The sequence below is a fragment of the Castanea sativa genome, chromosome 1 (genome assembly GCF_040712315.1).
Source record: "Castanea sativa cultivar Marrone di Chiusa Pesio chromosome 1, ASM4071231v1".
Taxonomy (NCBI): Eukaryota; Viridiplantae; Streptophyta; class Magnoliopsida; order Fagales; family Fagaceae; genus Castanea; species Castanea sativa.
The window spans coordinates 81,351,405-81,378,112 of record NC_134013.1 but is presented as its reverse complement, the minus strand read 5'-3'; the positions used below and the strand labels follow the sequence as shown (position 1 = coordinate 81,378,112).

Genomic DNA, 26,708 nt, shown 5'->3' with positions numbered 1-26,708 from the left:
TCATATTTTTAAGAAATCGCAATTTTAATTATCAGTTTATAAAAAAAAAGGGTTATATTAATAAGTGTTCTTAGGGCAATTGTTAATAAACCATTTAAAAAAAGTTTCTATATCGCTTTTATGAAAAATTGAACAAATTGTCAATACATTAATTGCTTTTATTTTATTTTTCCTTTTTTTTATAAAGGCATTCTTTATCACTTACCATAAAAAAAAAAATATTTGATCTAACAGGACATGAAGGAGCTAGAACTTTAATTTAAGGAAGGCAAGATTAAAAGACAAAGATGAAATAAAAAATTAAATATTTACTCAAAATCTTAATTTTCATACAATATATATTTTCATGCCTAATGTCAATTCATTCGTTTACCCTCACCAATTTTTCATATTTTAAAATTACTACACGATATTTTTATTGTTAACAATATAATATATACCTTTGATATATATATATATATATATATATATATATATATATATATATAAAATATGATATACATTGTAATATTTTATTGTAGGTAATATAATCAATAGCAAACAAGTCAAATTCAATCTCAAGTTTAGGCATTACTATTAAACAATTCAAGCTCAAACATATTATTTTGTTTGTGAAGGTGGTTGATATTAGAGTTGATTTATATAAACTTAAAATTGAATTTTGTAAGTTTGTAATAAATTCATAAGATATCATATTGTTACTTAATTTATTTGATAATATAAATAGTTAATTTGTAGTAAAAGTTGGTAAATCTAAGTTTTATAAGTGTATACATGAAAATGATTTAATATAATTGACTTAAACCATACAATTTTAACAATAGTTTAATTATTAATTATTTGCATGAATTTGTGAAAGGGGAAAAATTTAGCCATGGTGTTTATTATATATAAAGAAAAAATAAGTTGATCAAGTAGCTTGTAAATGAGTTAAAGTTTGTTCGATAAAAAAATGAACTAAACTTGAACATGTAATCTAGCTTGGTGATGAGCTCAAGCTTGGCTCATGATCGAAATAAAATTAAATGAACAAATCCTAAACTTCTAATAATGGGTTCTACTAGACTTGTTTATAGCCCTAGTTATTAATTTTGGTTCAAGAGAGAGACTTGGATTTTTTTGGCTTGGCCAAGAGAGTTACCAAAGTAAGTAATTAAGCTTCCTTTTGAAATCAATACAATATACCCCCTTGTTCCATTTCACTTACAATTTCAAATTGTTCCTATCCATTTGTACTAGCATTTTCATGAGGTCGGGTTTGTATGTTTTGGATATTTTTATAATTTCTTCTGATTTCTTTTGGCTTGATATGAAACAACTCCAAGAAATGTAGTGTGAGAGCATCCACAGCAGTGGAGCTAAAAATTTAGCAATTTAGCTCCACCAAAAATTACTTTATCTATTTTACCTACACACATGCTGCAGCAGTGGATCTATTTTAGCTTTCAACATAATAAAATAATATAAACAACACAATAAAATAATATATCTACCACAATAAAATAATACACCTCACTACAATAAAAACACCACAATAAAAAAGTAATGTGAACGCAAAATAAAAAATTAATTTTTTTTAGCTCTCATGAACAGTGCACATCTATCTATAGATGTGCACTGTAGCAATGAGCTAAAAAAATATAGATTTAGCTCCACTGCTGCATGCTTCTTTTTGGTGTTTTGGTGGAGCTAAAATAGCTATATAGCTATTTAACTCCACTGCTGCAAGTGCTCTGATCCCCAAAGGGGGCCAAGGGCCCACAATTTGGGTCGGGGTAGACCCACCTCAAAGCGACACTTTTAATGGTGGTCAATAGAGGCTGGGGTGCACGTTAGCAGCATGGTGCTAATGTGCACCAAGAGGAAAAGAGAGAGAAGACCTTCTTTTTCAGTTCCTAAATTTTGCTCGAGACAATAGTTCTCTCTTTGTTGATGATGAAAGTGTGCTTTATTTCTTTTTAAATATCGAGGTTGATACATGAATAATATCTATATTGTTTGGTTTTGAAAATGAAATGGCATGAACCTGTGGTATTATGATTGAAAATAATATACATACGTGTTATGTTTATTAATATATTTTTCTTAGCTAAATAAATAGAGTATTTTGACTGAGAATAATATACATTCGCGTTATGTTTATTAATATATTTTTCTTAGCTAGATAAATAGAGGGAGGGGATTGTTGGGGTCGAAACCCCAATGCACAGGCACCGCAAAAGGTGCTGGAATTAATGGGATATCCCTTGATCCTCATGTAAATTAATAAGATTTTGCTAATGTGTGTCATAAGAGAATACAATAATTAATCATTTTTGGATAAATTTTCTTTGAAATTGAAAAAGTATTGACAGCTTTTTCAATTCTCGAGAAAATGTTTCGAAAAATAGATGTCTTAATGTTTGCCTTTACCGGACCCTTATTGATATATGGACTGACATAATTTTTTAAATAAATAAGCACACAATGGCCCCCAAATAAAATTATAAAACGATTGCCTATCCAAAACTTTAAAAAAAAAAAAAATTTAAATGGTTACTACTAAAATGAAACTAGTAACATTTGATAATTTCACTAGCATATTGGCTCAAAAAAAATTCCTAACTGGGTAAGGCGGCCGGCCTATCTTGCCAATATCGGACTACATATGCGTTTTCTTTTAAATTTTTTTTTTTTATATATACATATTATATGATATATAATAAAGATTGAATCTTAATTTGTGTCAAGTCAGGGTAACAAATTTGTGTCCAATTTTGTGAGATTCTATCTTCTCTTTATGATAAGTTTCTATACTCTCATTAATTATTAAAGTAGTTTATTATGGATTAAATCTAGTTTATTCTTTGTCAAATTCTATTAAATTTCAACTTAAATTTTTTCTATTATAAAATTTTCAAGGCAACTTATTATTATGCCCAATTTGTGACATGGTTTGAAAAAAGTTAGGATAATGAGTGGACTATAATAAAATGAGCACAGCCCATTTTAACATATAACTCATGGCCCATATTTCCCATCCACAGGTGACAAGACTCACAGGTCCAATCTCAGAAACCCAAGTCTGAACTCAAGAAACTGAAAAGGCAAACTAGGAATCGGCAAAGCCCCCTGTGTTGTGACTCCAAATCCAAGCCATGGCTCTCGAAGCTTACGCCTCTCGAAACCCAGACACAGTCCACGCCGACGTGCTCTCTAAAGCCAGACAAGCTTGCTACAAGGTACTTCCTCTTTCTCCCTTTTGCTTCTGTTTCTTTTTTATGTTCTTTGCTTTCTTTGTTTGGGTTTCATGTTTTGTTTCTTTGTATTGTATATGATAAACTCTTCAGGCTCGCGATGCTTTCTACGCGTGTTTGGATAAGGAATCCAATAAGAGACCCACTGAGATCGCTTCCGTCGGGCTCTTATACCCATCTGAATGCAAAAACTCCAGGGCCGAGTTTGACAAAAACTGCCGTGCTTCTTGGGTAAACCCCAAAACAAAAATGTCAAATTTTAGTGCCATTGTTTCATGGGGATTTTAATGTTTTATTATTGTTTTTTTTTTTTTTTTTTGGAATGGTAGGTGAAGCATTTTGATAGGCAGTACTGTCGGAACAAGAGGGTGCAGAGGCTTTTGGATGACAAGGACTCGAGGCGAGGTCCGTTGATGCTTCCACAGCCTTATACTTTTAAATCCTCATAGAATTTTGAGTTTTATGACCATTTGGCTTTCTGGGTCTTCTTTAAAATGTGCTAGTTTTGTTGGGTTTTGATGGATTTGCACTTGTACAGTTATCAAAGAATAGGATTTGCACTTTCTGGATTGTTAACAAAGTATAGGATGCTTAATTATGCTATGCCTTTATCTGAATTATGAAGCTTCATTATATTTACCATGGGTTTGAGATACTTTGCTTGTATGAAATCAGTAATTTGAGCTTTAGGAGAAAAAAAGTGTTGTAGGAGTAGGAGTATTTGGAAATGAATAATGCCCTTATTAGGTTGAGTCTTATGGATTTTGGCAGGGGTGTAAAGCTTGACTTGGCCCCTAAAGAAGATGGAAGCTATTATCATTGTCTGTTACTGCCTTACTTGGTGAAATGTTGCATACCTTACTCAACTTAGTGGAAGAACACTAGAATGGTTTTAAGGCTTGCGGCAATGTTACCGCATAAGTAGTCTGTTATTGTTTGGCATCTTTTGTTGTTGCCATTAGAAAATAATTGGAATGTTGTGTATTTTGAGATGTATTCCTTCTGTAAAGACTAAACACATTTGAATTTTATGATGTTAATTTTACTTCAATAGTTGCTATGCTCTTTGTGTTGTCCATCTCTTCCTATTAAGGCAATTCAATGGAAACCTGTGTATCTCTGATTTCTATTACCCGTGTGCTGTCATGTAGCTTTGTTGAGTTGGTTTAGTACTGTGTCCTTGTGAGGTGTGAGCAGTTGTCCACTGCTTTGACATTATTCATCTCCTTTTTATTCGTATACTATCAGTCATTCAATTTGTCAGTTTTATGGGAACTAAAGGCGCATTATCAAAATTAAATATATGAGCCAATGGCAGTAGTGATATTTAGATGAAGAAGATGGACTTCTTTTCTAATTATGCCAATGATGTCATATGTGTTTTTCTTTTAAATGTTTGTAAGTTGCTCACACCCAATGAGTTTCAAACCGCACACTCCACCCATACTTGTGAGAATAGGGATATACCATTTGAGCCAGGGTTCATTGGCCCATTATGCCATCTGAATGTCAAATGCCGCTCATGGAAATTATTTCTCACCCACACCCCCTCCCCCACCCCTGAGTGCTATTTCATTAGTGTGAGTATTCAAAGTAAAATATAAAAGATCTCATTTGTAAGGTAAAATTAATCTAGTGACATGGTCTACGTTTAAGCCAAAAATTTATTCTTAAAAATAAATGATACTGGAAGCCAAACCAAACTGTCACCATATATCTTGATGTAAACTGAACTATCTTTCTATGTAAACTTTTCTATTTGGTTTTGTTGCATAGTTGTAAGAATCTTGTCCTATGCTACTCTACCTACCCATTCTTTTGTTGAAGTATATTAGTCACTCAGCCTTTACATGGAAGTCGTACTTTTTCATTGTGGGATTTCATGATCAAGAAGCATGGTGAATCTTCATATTAGGTGTTTGGATAATCATAGATTTTTTAAGAATAGTTAATTTAGAATTCTGAAGCCAGGATGGAACCAGGCTTCTGTTTTTGGGGTTTTCAAATTTTGTGGGTTGTGGGAAGTTCCAGCAAAGAATCGAGTTTGAAATGCATTGGTAGTGCACTTTTTGACCAAAGGCTTTGTTTGGGAGTTGATAAGGGAATGGAATGGAATGATCTTAGAGGAATGGAATTGAATGGAATATATTTAAGTAGGGAAAGGAATGGAATGGAATTAAGTAATCTTGTATGAAAGTTTTAAAATAAAGAAATGGAAGGTAAGTAACTTTGTTTGAGAGTAAGTGAGTAACATAGAGGGAAATGAATAGAATCATTTTATGACAATATCATTATTAGGCCCCTATTTTAAAATAAATGGCTAAATATGTAGGCATATTTTGGGAGTTTTAGTAAAATATTCATTAAATCTAATTTCATTCCCTCTAATTCCTCTCAATTTTGGGGGAATGAAAACTTGAGGTTTTGAGGGAATAGAGAAGAATGAGTATTCTCTCCTACTTATTCCATTCTCTCCCACTTAAAGTCCCAAACAAGAGAATAGACTTCCCTCCATTAAAATTCTCAAACAAGAAAAGGGAAGAATATTCTAAAATTATTTTTTTCATTTATTTCTATTCCATTCATTTCCCTCCTTCCAAACGAGGGCTAATATTCTTTTAGATACTCTTCAATTGTTTAATTGAACTTTGCTTTCTAGAGATTATTGGAATTCCTGTAGAAAGCTATTATACCTATGTTTCCAAAATGATTGTGATATTATTGGAATTCCTTTTTGATTTGTCATTACCTTATTTGGGAGATGATTACTTATCCAAACAGATTGTGCTGTATCAATTACTTCTCAACTTAGTTTCTAATTCTTTTAAATTCCTAGGTTTGAGAATGCTGAAGGCATTCTTTACAATACTACTGCTTGTATTGATGGCCATAAGGGGGTAGTTAATGAATGTGACATGAATGACTGTTGGATTTGACGATTAGGTTACACATATAAGGTATTCAATGCTTCTTTGCTAATGATTTGTATTAGACTCAAGTATTTGTGCATTGTCAACCTGCCCTTTTTAGGTTGTTTAAAACGTTTGCTTATGTTACAAATGAGAAGATTAAAACTTTGAGTGTGACCTAAGGCCTAAGGGGGTTTTTCATGTTGATGAAAGTCGTTGGGATTATGGACCAGGAAGATGTCGTTAACTCCTTATCCGAGGAAACACAAGGAAAGGGAGCATCAGCTGCCTATTGAGGTTGAAATTAAATGACATTGGAATGCACTTAGTTACTCTAGGAATTCCTGTTAGATATAAGCCTCACCATTGATGTCTCTATTGATGTTGTTGAGGGAGATGTTAAAAAATTTGTGATGAACTCATTCCTTCTAGACATAGCTGCGCTTATTTCCTTGCTGTGATACTTATTTGGAGAGCCTTGCTTGTGTTTTCAGAAATTATCAAGAGCGGTATGTGACCAATATGTTTGACAACTTTTGTATGTTGCTCTACAGACTGAGAATGTATGACAACTTCGTATGTTGCTCTACAAACTGATTAGGCATTGATGATTTTGAATGTGACCAATTTGAAAGTGAAGACACTGAATTCTTCCTGCCTAATAGAAGTTGTGACTTGGGTGTTTTCTTTTGGCTGCTCTACTAAGAGGATAGTCTTTTAAACAAACAAGTCTATAATTATGTGATTAAAAAAGATTTGATTATTAAGAAGCCTTAAGCTTTTAGCTTAATAAAGTGACAGAAAACATGCTTTCTTTGCAGCATTTAATTTATAGGATGGTAAATAGAGCTTGTCAAGAAAGACAACTCAACAGAAATGCCTAAATTAATGACTCAGGATTCACATAATTCCTAATTAAATGCTGGGTCTGCGACATGCAGAGGAACAGAATGCCACTTCGAGTTCAACACCTGCGGCATCTTTGTTCCTGCCACTGTTAGGGGACTCTATGTAATAGAAGGGTTGCATAATTGGGGCATGAGTGGTAATACAGTAGGGTATAGAATTGGTAGAAAAAAAAAATGTCAATTAAGGAATAACAGAGAGTCTATTTAAAAAAAGAAAAAAAGAAAAAAAAGAAAAAAGAAGATGAAGCAATAGAGAGTATGATATAAGATAGAATAATTTTTTGTCTATGAACTTATATAAATTAGATTCACTAACCTCATACTATTTAAAATTATATATAATTTTTTATTGCAAATAGGACTATTTATATTATATAAAAAAATCTTAAATATTTGATATTTTATGAATTTATTTACAAACATACATAATCCGATATTAAGTCTATATGAAATAAGTATACTTTTAAACATATATACATATAAACATATAATATTACATATATACTTAATTGAGCTCCGGTAAGAGCTTTTTGTAGTTTAATTTGGGTCACTTCCAAGTGTTTTCAATAGAATCATTCAAAGTTCAAATCTCCCCTCCCCCAACTACTATTGAATTTAAAATAAATATATAAATAAAAAAACAGCATATTTATTTATATTCGTTTATTTAACAAATAAGTCAAGATTAAGTTCAAGTTTAGGCTCGATTATTAAACAAATCAAACTCAATAATAATGTATTTAGGAACTTGAGACTCTTAGGTTTTTTTTTTTTTTTTTTTTTTTTTCTTGTTATTTTAAGGCAAGTTTAAGTTATTCATAAACAGTTTGGTTCATTTATAGTCATGTCTGCATCTATGATATGTCTATGCGCTTTGCTTTTCATAACCAGCTCCCCCTAACAGGCTTCAAGTATCAAGGATGAGGCCCAAAGCGAGTTTTTGGAGGTTATTTTCGTGTAAAAAATATATGTTTCCGGCTTCAAGTATCAAGGATGAGGCCCAGAGCGAATTTCTAGATATTGTTTGCATGTACAAAAGATATGTTTCCTTTTTCTTGGACCCCAAATTTAAGAGCCTGTATTATATGGCGTAAGAGAGTGTGGTTTGGGTTGAAGTTTAGACGATTAAAGTTTGAGAAATTGAGACAGAGGATGGGCCTTCTTTCTATGTACCAGTCCAATTTAGTTTTTGCTAGCTATTCGACTGTACTCATTTGCAAATTTAGGCTTTTCGCTGATCACATGAAAGCTTTTGTGCATTTTGCTTGCTCTCTCTCTCTCTCTCTCTCTCCTTTTTTTTTGGGCCTTAGATATGTAACATCTTCTACAACCATGGGCTAAAATCTGGGCTCTTTTTACATACAAATTATGATAGTCAACCCAGTACAGGTATACAGCCACCTTTTAATGTTTATTCCATCGTAAAATTTATTTGTAACATTTACTCATTTAATTTTCCATATTACCCTTAAATTTGATTTGACCTAAATTCTTTTCTCTGCCATTTGTAAACTCTCATATATTTTAGAACAGAGGGAATGCATTATACTAGTAAGTAATTTTGATTTGTAGTCCAAAATTTGAGTAGTTTAGGCACCAACTGTGTGTTAGACATGTAGTTCTACCATGTGAATAAATTTTAAAGCAAAATTTAACATGATGTGACCATGTGTTTCTTGCTCCAAGTGTAGGGTGCTAAGATTTTCTGTTTTTAGGGTTATCCAGTGTAATGGTGAATGGGCAACGCATATATATATGGATATGGTTCAATTGAGAACAATCATTCCATGGAGATATATTAGAAATTTAGAATTAAAGTAGAAATCTATTCAAAATTTTCCTCTTAGGACCCCACTTTTTTGTTATTTAACATTCGGCAATAGACTCATTATTCTTAGCAAATAACACTTATTCAACATTGGGCAATGACTCATTATACTTTAGTAATTAAAAGAAATGGGCAGTTGAAATTTTTTTTAATTTATTATATATTATGCCTCGAATAAAGTTGTCGAGACACATTTTTCTTTTGCAAATTGATAGAAAAATCTCCAACCCGACAAGATATACATCCATTAATTAATAGGCTGAATTCCTTACCTCCATTTTTTTTAATCAAAGAGAGTAGTATTATAAAGCTAAAAAAAACCCATTGTATTTATTGATCATATTAATTGAGTTAAGACCTAGTTTTCAAATTTCATGGCCTTTAATGTATCTCTTATTTTCTCCAAAAATAATTGTGAGAGAAGGCAACAGATTATGTCCATTTGGGATAGCTTTTATTTATTAACTTTTTTATTTATTTTTATTGATTATCTTATTTAGTTGAAAAATATGTTGGGTAAAAGTACAATTGTGCCATAAAAAAAAACAGTAAGACTTTAAAAAGTAGTATGTAAGAAAGTTTTTAATTAAAAAAAAAAAAAACTTAATTATGAGCTTAAACAAACAAGCTCTTAAACAACTATTATTATATTTACCTTGAAAAAGAAAGCAAAATACCAGCTAGCATGTTATAATTCTTTATCTCTGGCTAGTCACTATAAATATTTGCAGACTGTTTCTTTGATCTGAACTTGCAGTTTGTTTAAAATTTTCCTTTGTGAATGCCATAGATGTAATTGCTTAAGCTGTCTTATTGAAGTAAATGTATGGGCAAAAAACAATTTAAGTTGCTCGTGGCAAATATTATATGAGGCAGACATTATTCTACGTTGCATCGATACATAGTTAGTCACACACACCCACACACAAAAAAAGAAAAAAGAAAAAAAGAGATAGTAGTGGACTACATGTCTCTCTTATGTGTAAATTTATCATAAAGCTGCGTGCTCATAATTGTGCATAGTCTTAAGGTCAATGGTGTGTTCATTTCAGTTTGAAGTTTGATTTTTTTTTTTTTATAAACAATTTTATTTTATGTGATCCAATAATCTAAACAAATTCTACAGTGTTTTTTTTAATGTCTCCAGCTGTTATATATATTCCAGTGAATTTTTCAATATGTACTCACAATAAAATGAAGTAACATTTCACCTACTTATAGAGTATAGTGGTAGACTTGTCTTTGACAACTATGTAACACAACACAAGTCTCCCATCTACTTCTTTCTTAAATTTCTTTTCCTTTGAATTTGAGGCAAACTCTCTTTTTATTTTGATTATTTTATTTCTTCTCTTAAACAATTTTTCCCATGATTGATGTTCTCTGTGTTTGGGGTTATTAGGTTCTTTTCTTAGACGTGTTGTTTGTTTGTGGTTTCTTATATATTTAATATTCTCTTGCTGAAATCCAAATTTTCAGATCTCAACTCTGAACTGTTTCGTTTATTTATTATTCTTACTTTCTTTTTGTTTATTGCTAAAAGTATTGCTCACAACTTTGTCACTATGTAGTCTGGATAGCGACCTCATTGTTTTGGGAGTTTGCTCTTCTTGCCTTGTTTGCTTTCATTTTCATGCTAGATATACAATACCTTTTGTGATGCACTTAATTGGGGTTTGCCCATAACCCTATTATTTATCAATTTATGCTTCATATCCATTGTTAGTTAACTCGATAACAATTATGACAAAAAAGTCATACATATATAGCTGAAAAAAGTTTAAGGAACAAGAAAAAAAAAATTAAATTGAGATATAAATTGGAAGTTTGAGTTTGGTACTAGTTTTAACATTTTGCTATCCGTGATGGTGTGTGGAAGCTGGAAGTGCACCTCTTAGGAAACTTTTTTTTTTTTTTTTTGAGAATATCTTAGGAAACTTGTTACTGATAATAGTTGATGGGTTCTTTTTATTAGAATAATAGTTTAATGATTAATTTCATAATAAAATTTTTTATTAATTTATGAATTTGAAATTTCCTTTTTTTCTTTGGTTCAATTTTACTAGGACTAAAGGAACATTTACTAAGAGCACTCAAATTAGTAAATGTATAAATAGTATAAGGGGTAAACTTTGCAAATTTAACCTCAAAAATCACCTATATCAATTAAGCTAAAATTGTGTAAATTTACATTTTATTTATACGATTACTGTTCACATACAAATTTATTTTTAAAACTTTCTTCATTCACATAGAGAGAGAAAGAGAGAAATAAGTTTTTTTTTTTAATGTTAAAATAGATAATAATAAAAAAAATTGTATGAGTTTACGTGAATGCACTTATGACGTCCTGCAACAATAAGAGTGATCACCATGACAACATTGACTTTTTGGATATAAAATTTCTAAACCTTATGCAAGTGGAGCCAGATTGGAAAACATTAGTGTTTGCATGGTAACTAAATTTCCTTTTATTTATACCAAAAAAACTTATCCCAATCTCACGTCAAGATAAGTTCCAGGACTTATCTAACCTATAGATTATAATGATTATTCCATCCGTAACTTTTATGATGTAGCTAACAATCACACACCTCCTACATAAGCTAAACCATTGAACTACTCCCCCCCCACCCCACCCGCGCGGGAAATTCCTATCAGGGCCGGCGTTATAGCCTATTCAGGGTTCAAATGAACCCTGACTTCAAAAAAAATTAAAATTATATATATAATATTTTTTTTCTTAGGTTAATACTTTAATTTATTCTTAAAAATAAAATTTTGCACACCCTGACTTAAATTTTGCATACCCTTATTACAAGTATTTTCGACTTTAAAATTAAAGAGTGAGTGTTTGTGAATTGGAAGTGTAATTCTTTTTATAAGTTTATATTATATTTGTGTGAGTGTGTTTAATATTGATTGTGTATATTACATTTTGTTATAATGTTATTTGTATAAATTATGATGTGTGTGGATGATTGTGTATATAATATAACTTTATATAATTTAATAATTAGGAAATAAATAGGGTTTTTTGACATGCGTGTATATTGTTATCATGCTATAATAACTTTTGGTTATAAAGTTAGTAAAATTCAAGAAAAAATATTGTATAATTAGTGATTGTTCAAACATTTGATTAGTTAAGTAGACACAAAATATATAATTTTATGTATAAATGAGTGTGAGTGTGTGCGTCAATAATTAATATAGAGTCAATGAGTTGAGATTAGTCATTTAGTCTAAAATCTTTTTATAAAACAAAGTCAGATAGATAATAACAACTTTATAAAGATAAAAATGTTAGACAAACTTAATAAAATAAAATGGTCATAAGCTCATAGCTACCCATATTGGCAATAGATACTCATAATGAACTATCATGTAACATTCAAAATTTGAAAATTTGTAGAATAAAATTGTAAAACTTCATGTATTATTATTATATTTTTTGTTGATAACTCGATATATTTAAATTTTCTTTTTATTAAAATTTTTTAATGAACCTGTGAACAAAATTTCTGGAGCCGCTGCTGATTCCTATTCCTTGTTAAGCATACCAAATAAATGACAACCCAAAGTAGGGTTTTGGGAATAAAGATTTCACTAACCTGTAAAAAAATAAATTAGTTCCCATCCGATGGCTCTAAAAATACCAAAATTTCTAAACTCACTTTTCTAGGAATGTGCATTTGAAATTAATTTTTTACAGGCATATGTTTGCTATCTGGTCCACTTTCGAACTCATTTCCTAAACAATTTTTTTTTTTATCAAACTAAAAACCCGTAAAACAGATCACAGTGTTACTAGCAAACCAAATTTTCTGACATGTCAAATACACCTAATACCTTGTTGAAGATCTCTTACCCAAGCATTGACTTCAAAAACAAAAAACAGAGAAAAAAAAATCAATTTTACCTTATGAATTGTTAAAGGCCGGTCTATATACAAGAAAAACAGTTTGAGAGACTGATAGTTTATTTGCTGTTTAACTTATTTAAATTAGAAAAATTCTTAGTTTATATTGTACTAGTAACATAAACTTATATTATAAACACAAAGAATGTGTATAATATTATGTGTTTATAATGTAATTTCCATTGATAATACAACGTAAATTTATAAAAATATAACTTTTTTTTTTGTTAATAAGGGTTTTATTCTATATGGTTTTAAGGCATATGTTAATAAATTATTTTTTAAAAAAAAATTATGAAAAAGTTATTAGTTTTTTTTAATTTTTTTTAATTTTTCATAAAACTTTTTTCAAATTGATGATTAATATATATCCTAAAAATATACAATAACTAGATTTTTTTTTTCTTTTAGAGAAACCGGACCCATTTAATAATCCAATAGAAAAAGATTTTCCAGAACGTTCACAACTGCCTACTATAATAGGAATTTTGGAGGAGAAAAGAAAAAAGAAAAATGTTATTATATAGATTTACAGGTGGATTTCACGTAATAGTGACGTCATCATCAAGCGTACGTGTAGGCTTAAGGTTTGGCCAAGATAGAGGTAAAGCGTGCAGCACAGCACGAGCAGTACAAAAGTATGAAGTGGGATCCACACGCTAAAATTGTTAACCCTGCAGGCTCTGGGACCGTGCCCAGCACACGATTTGACCGTTCATGCAACAAAATTTTGCAAAAACATGGTATAAACCATATGTCGTAAGATTTTTACTCTAACCTAATCTAAGTGTATATGTGTGTGAAATTTTTTCTTAGAGACTTGAACTCCGGTCCTTGCCCCCACACTCCACAAGCACTTATACCTATGGAGTGACCATCGCACTAAGGGTGTGCAGTGATATTTTATTACATATTTAAAAACAAGCATAATCGTATCTAATTAATTTTAATACCCATATATAAATTAAACTAAATTGAGAATTTATTGAGATGTTATTAAGTGTAGTAAGATGTATTGAATTTTAAGTAAAATATTAATGTGGCAATCACTTATTAGATGGTATAAAATATGGGTTTCACACCCCATCCTTACTAAATTCAAACTCCTTAATATTCAAAACGATTAAATTCTAGTACTATTAATTATAATAAATAAAATTATAAAAATCTTATCAAAAAATAAATAGATCATTGAGTTTTTCACATTTTTTAAAAACATATGAATAGTGTGAAAAAGTTTATGAAACTTTTAGTGTCAAGAGATTGTTCCATTAAAATCAATTCAAAAATACATTTTACATTAGTCACAATTTGATGAGACCTCACAATCAAACTTGAAACTTTAAGGGATCAAAATTGAAATTGAGCACCATTATAACAATGAAGTCAAAATAATTTCAAGGAAACCAAGTTAAGTATAGCAAGAAATTTTAAACCATTAAAAAATATGTTCAGTAATATATGTGTGGGGAGTAAAAGGGCCCAAGTGGGCATATGAGCCTTTGGGCTGTAACATGGAGGGCCGACCTGCTCCAGGATTAAACTCTATGAGTTGGCCCATACGCCGAGGGTCCGAGAATACAGCCGAGGGAGAGTTTCACCTCGGACAGATCTAAGAGAACTCAAGATTTCATTATAAAGGTCAAGGCACAACTCTGGAAAGACTAGTGGTTAAAAGGGGACATCCTGAATCTTCTAGATGCACCAGTATTAAAGAAAATATCAAGAGTAAAGGCTGCCACCTCCGCAGTAAAGGCTGCCACCTCCGCATTAAAGGCTCTGCACCTACCTCCCTGGCCGCATTAATGGGGAGGTGACCCCTGAACAGTGAGGTGGAAACTTCTAGTCACTGTTCAAAAAGTATCAGGGAAAGAAGTATAAAAGGGGGGTAAAGGCCAAAGAAAAAGGGGAGGGGGAAACAAAAAAAAAAGAAAATTAAGAAATTGTAATCTTGAAGGAAGAAAGATAAATAATAAAGAAGTAGTCCTCGGCTCGAGTCCGAGGAGATCCATTTGTCATTATCGTTCGTTATTTACTTGTGTTTGTTTATAAAAGCCTGTTATCAAGTTCCCAGTACTTCTAACCTAGGTTTCAAGCCCACACTCTACAAATTTTATAGTTTAAGGCTCATTGGGCCTGAGCCCGTGATTGTCTTTGGGTCCAGGTGCAATTGTGCACTTACAATATGTATAAATTATTTTGTAAAGTGATTTAATAGATGTTATTTTCTCATATATATAACCAAAAAAAAACTTCAACTTAGACCTCACATAACTCAAAACATTTTTTCACCAAGTAAGTTAATAAATTGTGAATTATCTTCTAAATAAAATTGATCATAATTAATATTCTTCAAACATTTTAGATCAATAATTTTTTTGTTAAATAATTTAGAGTTACAATGTTAGAGTCTAATATAGTTTTAATACTGATTGACATATAAAAGTTTAATTAATTTGAAATAATTTAAATTATAAATGTCACTTTACATGCCTAAACCTATTTAAGTCAATATATTTAAATACGATGATAATAAAAAACTCAAGGAAAACATTATTTTTCATAAATGATAAGTGCAATAAAGATCTCTAACTGTCAATAACAGAAACCACAATCATCCTCTCTTTTAGAAAAAAAAAAATGAAAATACAATGTCCCTATCCTCAAAATGCAATAATAATAATAATAATAATAATAATAATAATAATGATAATGATAATGATAATTGTGGGAAGAGGAACAGTCCCTCCACAAATCTAAAGCCCAAGAAGTTGTTGGACCGCGGCAAAGTAATTGGACCCGGCCTTCACACAATGGGCTTAAAGCCGGTTCGTCTTAGGGATAGAGGACGAGGTTAATTACCACGGGAAGTCCATTCCAGTGGAAAAGGAAAATTAGTGGCTACCCTAAGACATGGAGCGCGGGTTGTCAACACGTGACTTCTGGAAAATAGTAGTGACCACGGGAAACTCCTGGAAGGTGCAACAAGGAGGAAGATCTTTGCCTCCACATTAATGAGGGGGTCTTACCTAACCTATGTCGCATTAATGACACATAAGACAACCTGAACAGTATACGTCACCCCTAGACCATCAAAGTTACCAGATAAGAAGGTAAGGAAACCGATAAAGTAAAAAGAAAATATCCCTGCAACCCTAAGGAGAAGCGGGATAGCTGTAAGGGTAAGAAGGAGGTTGAAGCCATAAAGGAGGGAAAAGGCCAAAAGAAAGGGGGTCTAGAAAAAAGAGAAGGAAGAACCCATCTTAGAAAGAGAGAAAGAGAAACAACATGTGTAACATCACGGGAATATAAGTTAGAACTTCCCGAGGTTGATAAAGCTTAGATTGTAATAGTATTTGCAGTATAATAATGGTCAAGGAAACCTACTGTTTGAGTTTCCCATTGTAGAGTGCATCTCCCTACTATTTTTTCAGTATTTATATTAAGGGGTGATTGTAAAAGGTTTCTAAGTTGTGTTCCTCGGGAATAATTTTTAGTGTCCCTACAATAACAACAACAACAAGGTAACAGGATAAAGGCCCATAAGAGCCCAATACAAAGAAATTTTAAAAAGTGGGCTAAAAACTAGGTTTCAATGAGTTGGACAACGCTCACAATGGATTAAAGATTGAAATAAAACAAAGAAAAATGGGTTTTATGCGAAGAAATCCTTCCTCGGCAAAGTCTGAGGAGGGTAGTTCTTGAGTATATTCTTCTTAGACTTGATTACAATTTCAGTTCTTTGTGATACAATGTTTTTTTTCTACAGATTCTCAAATGAACCCCCCCTTTATCCTGGGAGGATCCCTTACATTATATAGCCTCATTTGGCTGATCTTGGCCTTTTATTTGTTGATCATGTAAGCCACTACTCGAGTGCTTGTCCCATCAGACGCCCTTCCAAGTCTTCTGTAAGTTGCGACAACGAAGACAACATTGTTCAGGAGTCTTCATTCAAGGGATCTTTTCAACCTTATCAAATCTCAAGGTTTCATCAAGCTTATATCTTGAGTTTGAGAGAGGGTGTTAGAAATATATTAGCCCATTAGCATAAATTCAAACCTAATTCTACTTTGTATGCAAGTCAAGTCTCCTACTTGAACTAGAAATCTATTAGTCTAGGGTTTAGTCTACTATATATACACATGTTATGGTTCATGTAACACATGATTTGTACTGCACTCTAATATATTATTGATGTAACATTTTAGGGTTTCCTCCGTGGATGTAGGCCATTAGGTTAAACCATGCAACCCTTATGTGTTATTGTGTTCTATACTTTGTCATTCCGTTTTCGCATCCATACTAACATATTCAACATGGTGTATCAATGCTAATATTTAACAAATTCATAAATTTAATGTATTCAGATAATAATGGGGCTTGCTATTGTGATTTTTTTTTTTTTTTTTTTTTTTTAGAACACGTTAAGTTGTAGTTGGAGAATTTGAAATTTTAATATCTTGAAAGACCACGAAATGTCAACTATTTGATCCCCATCAAAATCTGCATTGAATCCCTTACAAACTAATGGATGTAAACAAATAGCGCGCCCTTCCACTAAAATGGGGTGGAATGCCTGTATGCCTAATCTATGCAGAGTAGGTGCTCTATTCAGCAATATGGGGTGCCCCTGCATAACTTCCTGAAGTATTTCCCATACAATTGACTCTTTTTCCCGAATTTTACTCTTAGCAACTCCCATGTTCGAAGCACGATGTTGTCCAATTAGACCACGAATTACAAATGGTTGAAAAAGTTCTATTGCTATTTCGCGAGGCAATAATGCAAATTTTCTCTATTTGGCTGAAAAATATTAAATGATGTTACATTATTTAAATAAATTATAACTTTAAAAAATAGTTCAGTTAAACCACAGAGGGATAAATAATAAATATATATAAATAACCATAATTTTGTTTCTGTCTTTGTAAATTTTGTCTGCTCTGGTAGTCTGGTTTGACTCCAAGATAAGGAAGATCAGATGCACTCTCTCCCCTTGCATGCGTCCGACAACAAAGCACACTACCTCACTCAAACTACATATACTTCCCCACACGCAACTCTTGTCTTTCTGCACATTTCCAGAATTGCTATTTGCTGATTTGGAGGGGAGGGGGTGCGGGACATTTTTTTTCATTTCTCCCGGTCAGTAATAGGTTTATGTAAGATAGAATTTATTACAATCCCAGTTGATAATTTTCAGAAACATGCACCAACAAGTGGGGGGGTCAAACTGGTGGTGTTTGGAATCAAAGAATAATTGATGTAGACCTCCATATATATAACTAGCAAATCAGAGGTCGAAACATTTATGTTGTACTAATTTGAACCCCAAAAAAAGAAAAAAGAAAAAAGAGAGGAAACACAGAAGAAAAAGTACAGTACTCTCCGAAATCAAATTACAGTTGACATGATTGAGCTGATATAAAGGCCAATGAGACCTTACATTGTGATGAATACGGATACTCGATGAGCTCTGCAATCAGTTTTCCCTTCTTTTTTTCTTTTAATGAATAATTCAAAGATCGATGATAGTGGGCTACAATAAGATTAGTTCCACTCACCAAACTCCCCGTACCCCCCGTTTTGAATCTTTTTTTATCCTTTAATGGTATTATTAACTTTCTAGTTTTTTTGTTTTCGTAATCATTAAATGGTGTTACTTTCTTAATGGTATTATCTTCCACGTAATGAAATTAGGTTTTTGCTATACATGCCTCAAGTGATAAACTTGAAAACATGCTCATCAAAACTCCTTTCTTTTTTTAAAAAGAAAAAGAAAAAAGAGAATGAAAGAGTTCTTATGCTCATCATCACAATTTTATTTGATCCACAAGGGCAAAGACAAAGAGGAAATTGCACCTACACCCCTTAGAATTCGAGTATCTTACTATTTATTTAGGTACATTCAGTCACCTTATTGTAGGGAGGAATTTTCTAGAAGTGATTCTAAGGTGCTGACAATGGATTTCGAACTTAGGATCTCATGAATATCATGAGACCTTAAGAACTATTAAGTCAACTCCTTAGGAAATGATTGATTTGAATCCTAAATATTTTTAATGGAACTACTAAGAAGTGCTAGTTGCGTTACAAAACTCATAACTCTTATATTAATTATTATAAAAAATTATATAAAAAAAACCCTCTTAGAATTATTAACATCACTTTTATAAGTACTTAAGTAGTAGGATTTAAAAATTACTTCTCTCTTTTAACTAAACCCAACAAATTGTTCTACTACATTTTTATATATATAGGATTCAACTCACATTTGTGATCAATTTGTGAACTCTTAATTGTTACAAATGTTATTATTATTGTCCGGTTCTTTTTTCCTTTCATTTCTTTCTTAGAAATTATTTTGGCAATCGCACAACACCATTTTTAGCCCTCTCATACACATATTTTGTATGATTAGAGATCAAAGTTAACGGAATTTATAAGAAAAAAAATTGAGCATTGTGAATTTTTTTTAAAAAATAAATGAAAGCACATATAAATATATTTATAGATATTTAATGCTTCTAAATTGGTTTATTTTAATAATTTTCTCTTAAGTAGTTAAAGATCATTATATTTAGATTAAAATTTGAATTATTGGTTGCAATACTTTTATCATTATATATATATACACACACACACACACACTAAATAAGTTCAAAGATCACTTATGGTATTTTAAATTGTAGTGAGTATACAAATATTTTTAGTTTGATATTAAACATGTAAACAAATTAAATAAAAATTTAGTATCTCCAATCAAAGGTACACTCAATAATGATATTTCATAGAATAAAGTTCATCTATTATCATCTCCTTAGTGAAATACTTAAAAAATTTATTTGCATTATAAATTACCAATTTGTTTACTAAAAAATTAATAGAACCAATGAAATCTTTGAAACCACAAATGATTCAAAACTTTAGCTAATATAAGAGAAAATGTTACCATAAAAAATGACATCAAGGAAAAAAAAAAGAACCTTGTCAACTTAATGATAATATATGTATCTTTGCCCATGCTTGTACTAAAATACCATTTAGTATTCAAATGAAGGATTTTTTATTTTTAAATTAGTGCCATATATTATATATATGGCCATGGGGTTCGGTTAACGAGTCTTAAGGTAGTGATTAATTAAGGATGAAGTAATTATCATAGTCAATCAGCTTAAAGAAATATTTGTTTTTATTACTTCTTAATACAGTGACACTAGTAGATAGGGGTGGCAATTCGTGTTCACATGTTGGGTTTGTGTCGTGTCAACTCATACATATCCGACTATATATGTCAACACTAACCCGACATGTTTATTAAATGGGTCAAGATTCCTCAACCCTAACACGATCCATTTATTAAACGGATCAGTCGTGTCGACCTGTTTATCTAATTTTATCAAAATGAAGAAAAACATTTATGGAAAAACAAACAAATAAATATTTTAAATATAAAATTCAGAACTAATGAGTAATTATATTACAAATAATCATTCAAAACTAAATCATATCTCAATATCATAAATAATCAATCACAGTACATCAAAGAAAATAAACTACAACAACTAATAAGTTTATATACTTATAGTTTGAATGGTATATTGGTAAAATTTCATTTAATTAAACGGGGTCAGACGGGTCAAATGGGCTCTATAGGTTGAACTCTAACCCAACCCGTTTATCAAACGGGTTCATCGTGTCAACCCGAATATGACACGAACCCATTAAACCTCAACCCATAACCTGCTAATTTCATATCGTGTCGTGTTGGGTTCACGGGTCGTGTCCAATTTTGCCACCCATACTAGTAGATTTCTTCTTAACGAAAGCGTGATAACACCTATTAACAAAAGGCACGCACACATGCACATACATGTGTCATTTATAACGTTTTCTTATTCTCCATTCAAATCTTGACTCTGGCACTTGCGAACATTACAAGTCCTAGGTATATATTCCACATCGTGAAACATCAAAATGATCTTCATCTATTTGTTCAAGCACGTGAAACAAGACTGTTCATAAGTCTAGTTATATATATATTCCACATCACTGACCATCAAAAATGATCTCCATCCGTTTAATCAAGCACACGAAACAAAGACTTATGGATTTAGTAAACCATACCACCACCAATTTATAATGTTTTTCTAACTTCTCTGATTGAGGTATATCTGCCTCCCTACCTACTTTACCCATGCAATTGTCTAGATACAAAGTATGTTTCAAAGATTTCCTCAATTTTTTTGGCACATACATCATTGTTCTTTTAACATACTGATCAACTCCAATTGATCTGCTTCATTCATTGTTGAAGCAATTAGACCTCCTCGTCAGCAACCCAATAGAGATTTCCAATCTCAAACCTGGTTAGTAAACCACTTCATTTCAGGCTTGTTTATAGGTGAACTAGTTTATCTAAGCTTATTGACTTACTGAATTTAACTTCGAGCTATGCTTTGAAGTATCGCAATAAGGCCGTAGTTTAATTTGATGTTTTCAACTGCTCTCTCAATGTAACCATCAAATTTATCAAAAACCAAAAAACAAAAAACAAAAAACAAAAAAAAAAAAAAAAGAGAAGAAGAAGAAGGAAAAAGTACTTCAAATAAACAACAATGTGATCAATTAGATCACATTGTTGTAACCACTGAATTTATAATATATTTCAACCAGTTTATCCTACAATGCTGTGGTCAATCCTTGTGTAGTTGATGAGTTCTCTGACACTCAGTGACAGATAAAACAATAAATATGAGCTAATGACGTGCCCCAACCCCACCTTGCCCTTAAAAAAACATGAAGATGAAGGCAAATAGACAATATAATAATATAAGGAATGCCATTCGTGGCCAAGAGCGAGGCTCACCTCACAAACAAACCAACTTTTGTACCTCTCTCTCTGCCGATGGCTTTCAAAACCCCATTTGTTTATCACAAACGAACAGAACCAAAAGCGACACGCCGTTGACTTGAACTCTAATCCACCCCTTGCACTTATAATTAATTTTTCTTTCTATTCATAGACCAACCCATAACTAAACACAAAGCAAACAGCTTTATTAGCAAAGCAGTAGTACTAAAAACAAAACCAAATAAATTAAAACCAAAGACACCACTCCTTTTCAGATAAAGACCACACCCCTGCTGATGATCCATAAAATATAAATACGTAATTATTACTTTGATGATTTAAATTCTCTAATGATGATTTCATAATAACATCATGACCTCGTATTGAAAACGCTTCCATTTAACGTTTTGAACATGATAGAAGAACCAAATCAGTATCACATTAAAAAAAAAAACCAAAATTACATTGGAAAAAAAAAAAAAAACATAAAGGGAAATAAAATTAACATAACATGAACCTAAACCAACAAAGATAAACAAGAGGTGGTGATACTGGTGAAGTTAGCTTTAGCCAAAGTCTACGTAAATACGGCGTCGTTGAACACTCTATAGCTGAAACCTTATTTTCGTAGACTTTAAGACTGCCATTGAAAAATCTTTTTTTTTTGGGTTTTGTTGCAGTTGAAAAGTCAGTTAACGCCGTTATTAAGGCTTGGAAACTGACGTGTTGTCCTTAACGGAAGCGTCACCTCCACCGTTACCCATAGTGGCTGACTGCACGGTCAACACGGACATGCTTGGCGAGGATGGTCCCTCACCGTTGGATTGGAGTAGTGGGTTGTTGCTGTTGTTGTTAACGTTGTTGTTGTTGTTGCTGCTGCTGCTGTTGTGGTTGTTGATCATGGCGTTCCTGGAGTGACACGTGGCGGTGGAGATGGCAGTGGCAAGAGAGATGGGCATGAGGCAAAGACCTTTGCCTTGTAAGTATTGCATGGCTGAGCCCATGTCTTCTTCCATGAGTTTAGCTACTTGGTGCTCTGTCACCGTTAGGCTGTCGTTAGATGACGCCGTTTGGTTGCCGTTAGAGTTGCGACCGAGGGCCCCACTATTGGTACCCGCTTGAATACAGTCACCGCCACCCTACAAAGACAAAAAAAAAAAACACCGAAGTGTATGATTATTGATTAGAGTTTAGAGAAGGAAAAAGGAAAAAGGAAAAGGAAAAGGAAAATGAAAAGAGATTAGGGAAAAAGGTTTGAGTGTGAAAAGCTTATCTGTTGAGAGAGAGAGAGAGAGGGAGAGAGAGAGAGGAATCTGAGAAAGTGGGCACGCGTGCTACTTTTGTTTTGTCTTTTTGTGGTGTGTGTGAGTGATTGATTAGGTTGAGAGCTAGGTGGGTAATGTGGTGGTGGGTGCTATTTTACAGGAACCATAACTGTTTTGTGTGTTTATCAACATTTTCCACATTTTATTCATTCATTCATTTCTTATTTTGGAATGCATCTTATGTTCTTTTCTTTTTTTTAAAAGGAAAAAAAAATCTTAAAATATCAAAAAGGTTTTAGGTTTGCCAACATAATTAAAAACTATATGACATTATCATCCATCATCGAGTTAACAGTTTCGTTCCTTACAGTTCCGTTCCTGTCCCTGACGTACTATAACTTAAGCATTCAATTGAATAATTCAACTATATCATTGTAATTACGCACTATAACTAAAGCTTTCAATTGAATAATTCAATTATATGATTGTATTGAGTTATACAGATCCGTTCCTTACGTACTATAACTTAAGCTTTAATTGAATAATTCAATTATATGATTGTATTGAGTTATAGTGTGTCATTAAATATTAAAAAACATATACACGAAAAATGGTGTGATTTTTTCAAAGTTCTTAAATAAAATTATATAATTTATTAGATAATGTAATTGCATAGTTGAATTATAGGAATTTTAGAGTGGTATTTTGATTGAAATACCTCAGAGGACATATCAGCAACAAGGGGAGCAACAGCAGCTGCACCGCCCAATCTGCTCATGCTCAGAACCTGTACCCGGGGAGAGACACACACATAAGGAAAGAAAATTTAATTAAAGCTATGGAATTTTTTTAGTTTCAGAAACCCATACATACAACTTAATAAAAAATTAATCATCATCATAAAAAACAATGTCAACCCAGGGAATCATCTTATTATTTTAATATAATATACCCAACAAGTACAGAATATAAAGAAGGAGAAAGAAGAGAAGGGCATCCTTTAAACCTTGACTTGAAGCTGGAGGAATTTCACGTAGTCTATGATCTCATCCAGCATTGAAGCCTTGTCTGTCTGTCATTCCAAAACCCCAGATCAATATTTTTATTTATTTATTTATTTATTTCCATTAATTTACTTTAATCAGACCACATATCGAATTTTAAAAAAAGAACCATATAAACGAACTAAAATATTCTTTTCCAAATTATAAAGTGTCAATTTTTGCTTCAAATACTAATCTAGCCCTCAAGTAGGGTTAGGAACCAACCACACCTTTCCAGGTTCATTTTCAATTATGCATCGAAAATATATAAATATATAGAAAAAAAAAAAAAGAGATTTTGCTAAGCTTACTTCATTAGCAAGTTTTTTATAAATAAAAAAAAGTTAATGACAAGAATAATACTTGCTTTATTTATCATCACTATAAAAAAAAAAATGCCAAGTTTTATCATATGCAAAACTTAAAACTAAAACTGAATGACGAAAATGACCCAATAAAATCTCAAAATATATTCCATGAAGTTCACTGTTACCGCCGGTTACGGAGCCCATAGTCAGAATTCGGAACTGAGAAGCAATATATATTAAAAAAAATTTGATATTTAATATGCTTATCTTTAGTTATTAATTAATAAACAAATAAAATAATTTAATGGGTTTTGTTAGTATTACCTTGTTGGCATTGGGAACCAGTTCCTGCAGGGCTTTCATTCTCTCCGCAATTCTCTCCCTCCGTAACTGCCACCATCACAAAAACCCACCCACAGTTTCAGAGAAGAATAACAAAACAAAACCCTATTATGCGTTTCCGTTTTGTTGCTCAGAATAACGTTTAAAAAATCAAAAATTGAAGATATGTATTTTCACACTTTTCATTTGTACGAAAAAAAAAAAAAAAAAAAAACCAAAACCAAAAACAAAAACAGAAACGATATTCTTTATTATTTTTAGTAAAGCAATTGAACAGTAGTGGTTAATAGTATTAAAGAGATCAAACAAAAAACTCAATTATTAGCTTTCATTTTCAGGACAACTAAAAAGTCAGTCAGAAAAAAACGTACTCTTTCGGCGATGCTGTGTGGGTCAGTGGCTTGACCACGCCTAGCCCTAACCCTCTGTCTTGGCTGAGCCGGTGCACTTCCGGCTGACCCACTTGCTGGACCTTGGTTCATCACTCCACTCGGAGCCCCGTAGTTCTGACCCTGAACCTGCCCACCCTATCAAATAACCCATTTAAAAAAAAATTAAATTAAAAAAATCAACTAATTAAATTGTTACTGTATTTTAAAAAGAGAACGTACCTGAGGATGGTGAAAATGCTGAGCCTGGTTCGGAGTCTGACCCGGCCCGTGTAAAGATCCAGTGAACCCGTTATACAGAGCTTGAACCGAACCCTCACCTCCCTTGTAAATTAAACAAAAACACCCTCATAATTCACCGCTATTTACATTAATACCACTCAAAGCACGAACGGTTACTGTAAACGCAAACTCAAAAGAGTCAAAACTCACCGTATTGGGAGACTTGAAAGACGAGGACCCATCAACGACGTCGTCGGAGGCACCCAAAGAAAGCGGCATCTGAATCAGACCAGACTCGCCGGCACCGCGAGACATGAAGAGTTGCTGCTGGAGCATGAGGGCTGCGGCGGCAGCTGCGGCGGAGGACTTGGTAGCGCCGGAAATCTGGTGGTTGCGGAGCTTGGAAGCGAGGGTGGAAGAGTCATGGTCGAACTGGTAAGGAACATTGTTGTCGGGGTTAGACGGTGGCGTTTCGTCGGAGAGGTCTCTGGGCTTGAGGTCCCATGGGGTTTTGGGGTTGAGGTCAGGCCAAGAGCACGATGGGATGGCAGAGAACATTTGCTCCAAGAAGTCATCGTGGGTGTTGTTTGGGTCGAAGTGTGAGTTGTGGAGGTGTTGAATCTGAGAGTTTTGGATCTGTTGTGGCTGCTGTTGATGTTGTTGTTGTTGATGATGATGATGATGATTTTGGAGGTCTTGGAGTGAGATTTGAGTTGGGTTTAAGAGGGAGTTCATTCCTTGCATTTCTCTGCTACAAGGTTGCATATCCGAGAAACTGTTTGTGTTGGAATATGAGAGAGAAAGAGACAGGAGAGAGAGTTGTGAATGTTTTTGGGTAGGTCTCTAGGGGAATGAGAAGTGAGTGAAACAAAGAGAAGGCATTTTGGGTTTATGAATGTTTTGGGGAGCTGATCCAAGTTGTTGTGTTGTGTTGTGTTGTGTTGCGTGAGACTCTGATGGATGGATGGGTTTCTGTTTCTCTATCTTTCTTTCTTTCCCTTCCCTGGGATGTTGTTGTCTGGGGATATTAAATAGCAAAAGCAGCTAGGGATTGTTTGTTTTTGGTTTTTTTTGGCCAGATGTCTTCTTGTTTGGGTTTTGGTTTGCTATGCTTTGTTTGTTTTTTTTAAGGTGTGGTTTGGGAACTCTGGGCAATTTGGTCATACTCAAGGTTTAAGGGTCATATGTGGGTACTAAATACTACTATTTTTTTTTTTGGATGAACCTAAATACTACTAATATGTTCATTGGCTCTTCAAGCGTTTTAATTTCCAATCAAACAAAATGATTGGGTTAGGCTTTTTTTAGGAAAATTGATTTTTTTTCCCCTTTATTAAAGATTCAAGATTATTTATTTAATTGTTCATCAAAAGATTTTTTATTTTATTTTATTTAGAGTCAAGTTCAAACTCAAATGCTCTCTCTCTCACTTATAAGTAGAGTATATGAATCAAATCATTTATGAATAGCTTAGATTTT

General features: G+C 32.5%; 2 protein-coding genes across 5 annotated transcripts; one reads left to right on the top strand and one right to left on the bottom strand.

Moving 5' to 3' along the window:
* Nucleotides 1-2,997: 2,997 nt before the first annotated feature.
* Nucleotides 2,998-8,225, top strand: LOC142641868 (cytochrome c oxidase assembly factor 6). Of its 3 annotated transcripts, none has more exons than XM_075816276.1 (4): nt 2,998-3,221; nt 3,330-3,467; nt 3,566-3,641; nt 4,008-4,314. In XM_075816276.1, the coding sequence occupies exons 1-4, from the start codon at nt 3,138-3,140 to the stop codon at nt 4,013-4,015; spliced, it is 306 nt and encodes a 101-aa protein (XP_075672391.1). In that variant the 5' UTR covers nt 2,998-3,137; the 3' UTR covers nt 4,016-4,314. The 3 variants fall into 3 exon arrangements, with proteins under 3 accessions (XP_075672391.1, XP_075672390.1, XP_075672389.1); XM_075816275.1 differs by lacking the exon at nt 4,008-4,314 and adding an exon at nt 7,958-8,225 and having other exon boundaries at nt 3,030-3,221; XM_075816274.1 differs by lacking the exon at nt 4,008-4,314 and having other exon boundaries at nt 3,031-3,221; nt 3,566-3,891.
* Nucleotides 8,226-22,041: 13,816 nt separating this feature from the next.
* On the bottom strand, nt 22,042-26,298 carry LOC142615144 (bHLH transcription factor RHL1-like). 2 transcript variants are annotated; one of them, XM_075787844.1, is made up of 7 exons: nt 25,440-26,298; nt 25,230-25,331; nt 24,990-25,145; nt 24,601-24,666; nt 23,932-23,997; nt 23,644-23,712; nt 22,042-22,799 (listed from the first exon to the last, which is right to left on the bottom strand). In XM_075787844.1, the coding sequence occupies exons 1-7, from the start codon at nt 25,992-25,994 to the stop codon at nt 22,365-22,367; spliced, it is 1,449 nt and encodes a 482-aa protein (XP_075643959.1). In that variant the 5' UTR covers nt 25,995-26,298; the 3' UTR covers nt 22,042-22,364. The 2 variants fall into 2 exon arrangements, with proteins under 2 accessions (XP_075643959.1, XP_075643965.1); XM_075787850.1 differs by having other exon boundaries at nt 24,990-25,136; nt 25,440-26,226.
* Nucleotides 26,299-26,708: the final 410 nt, after the last annotated feature.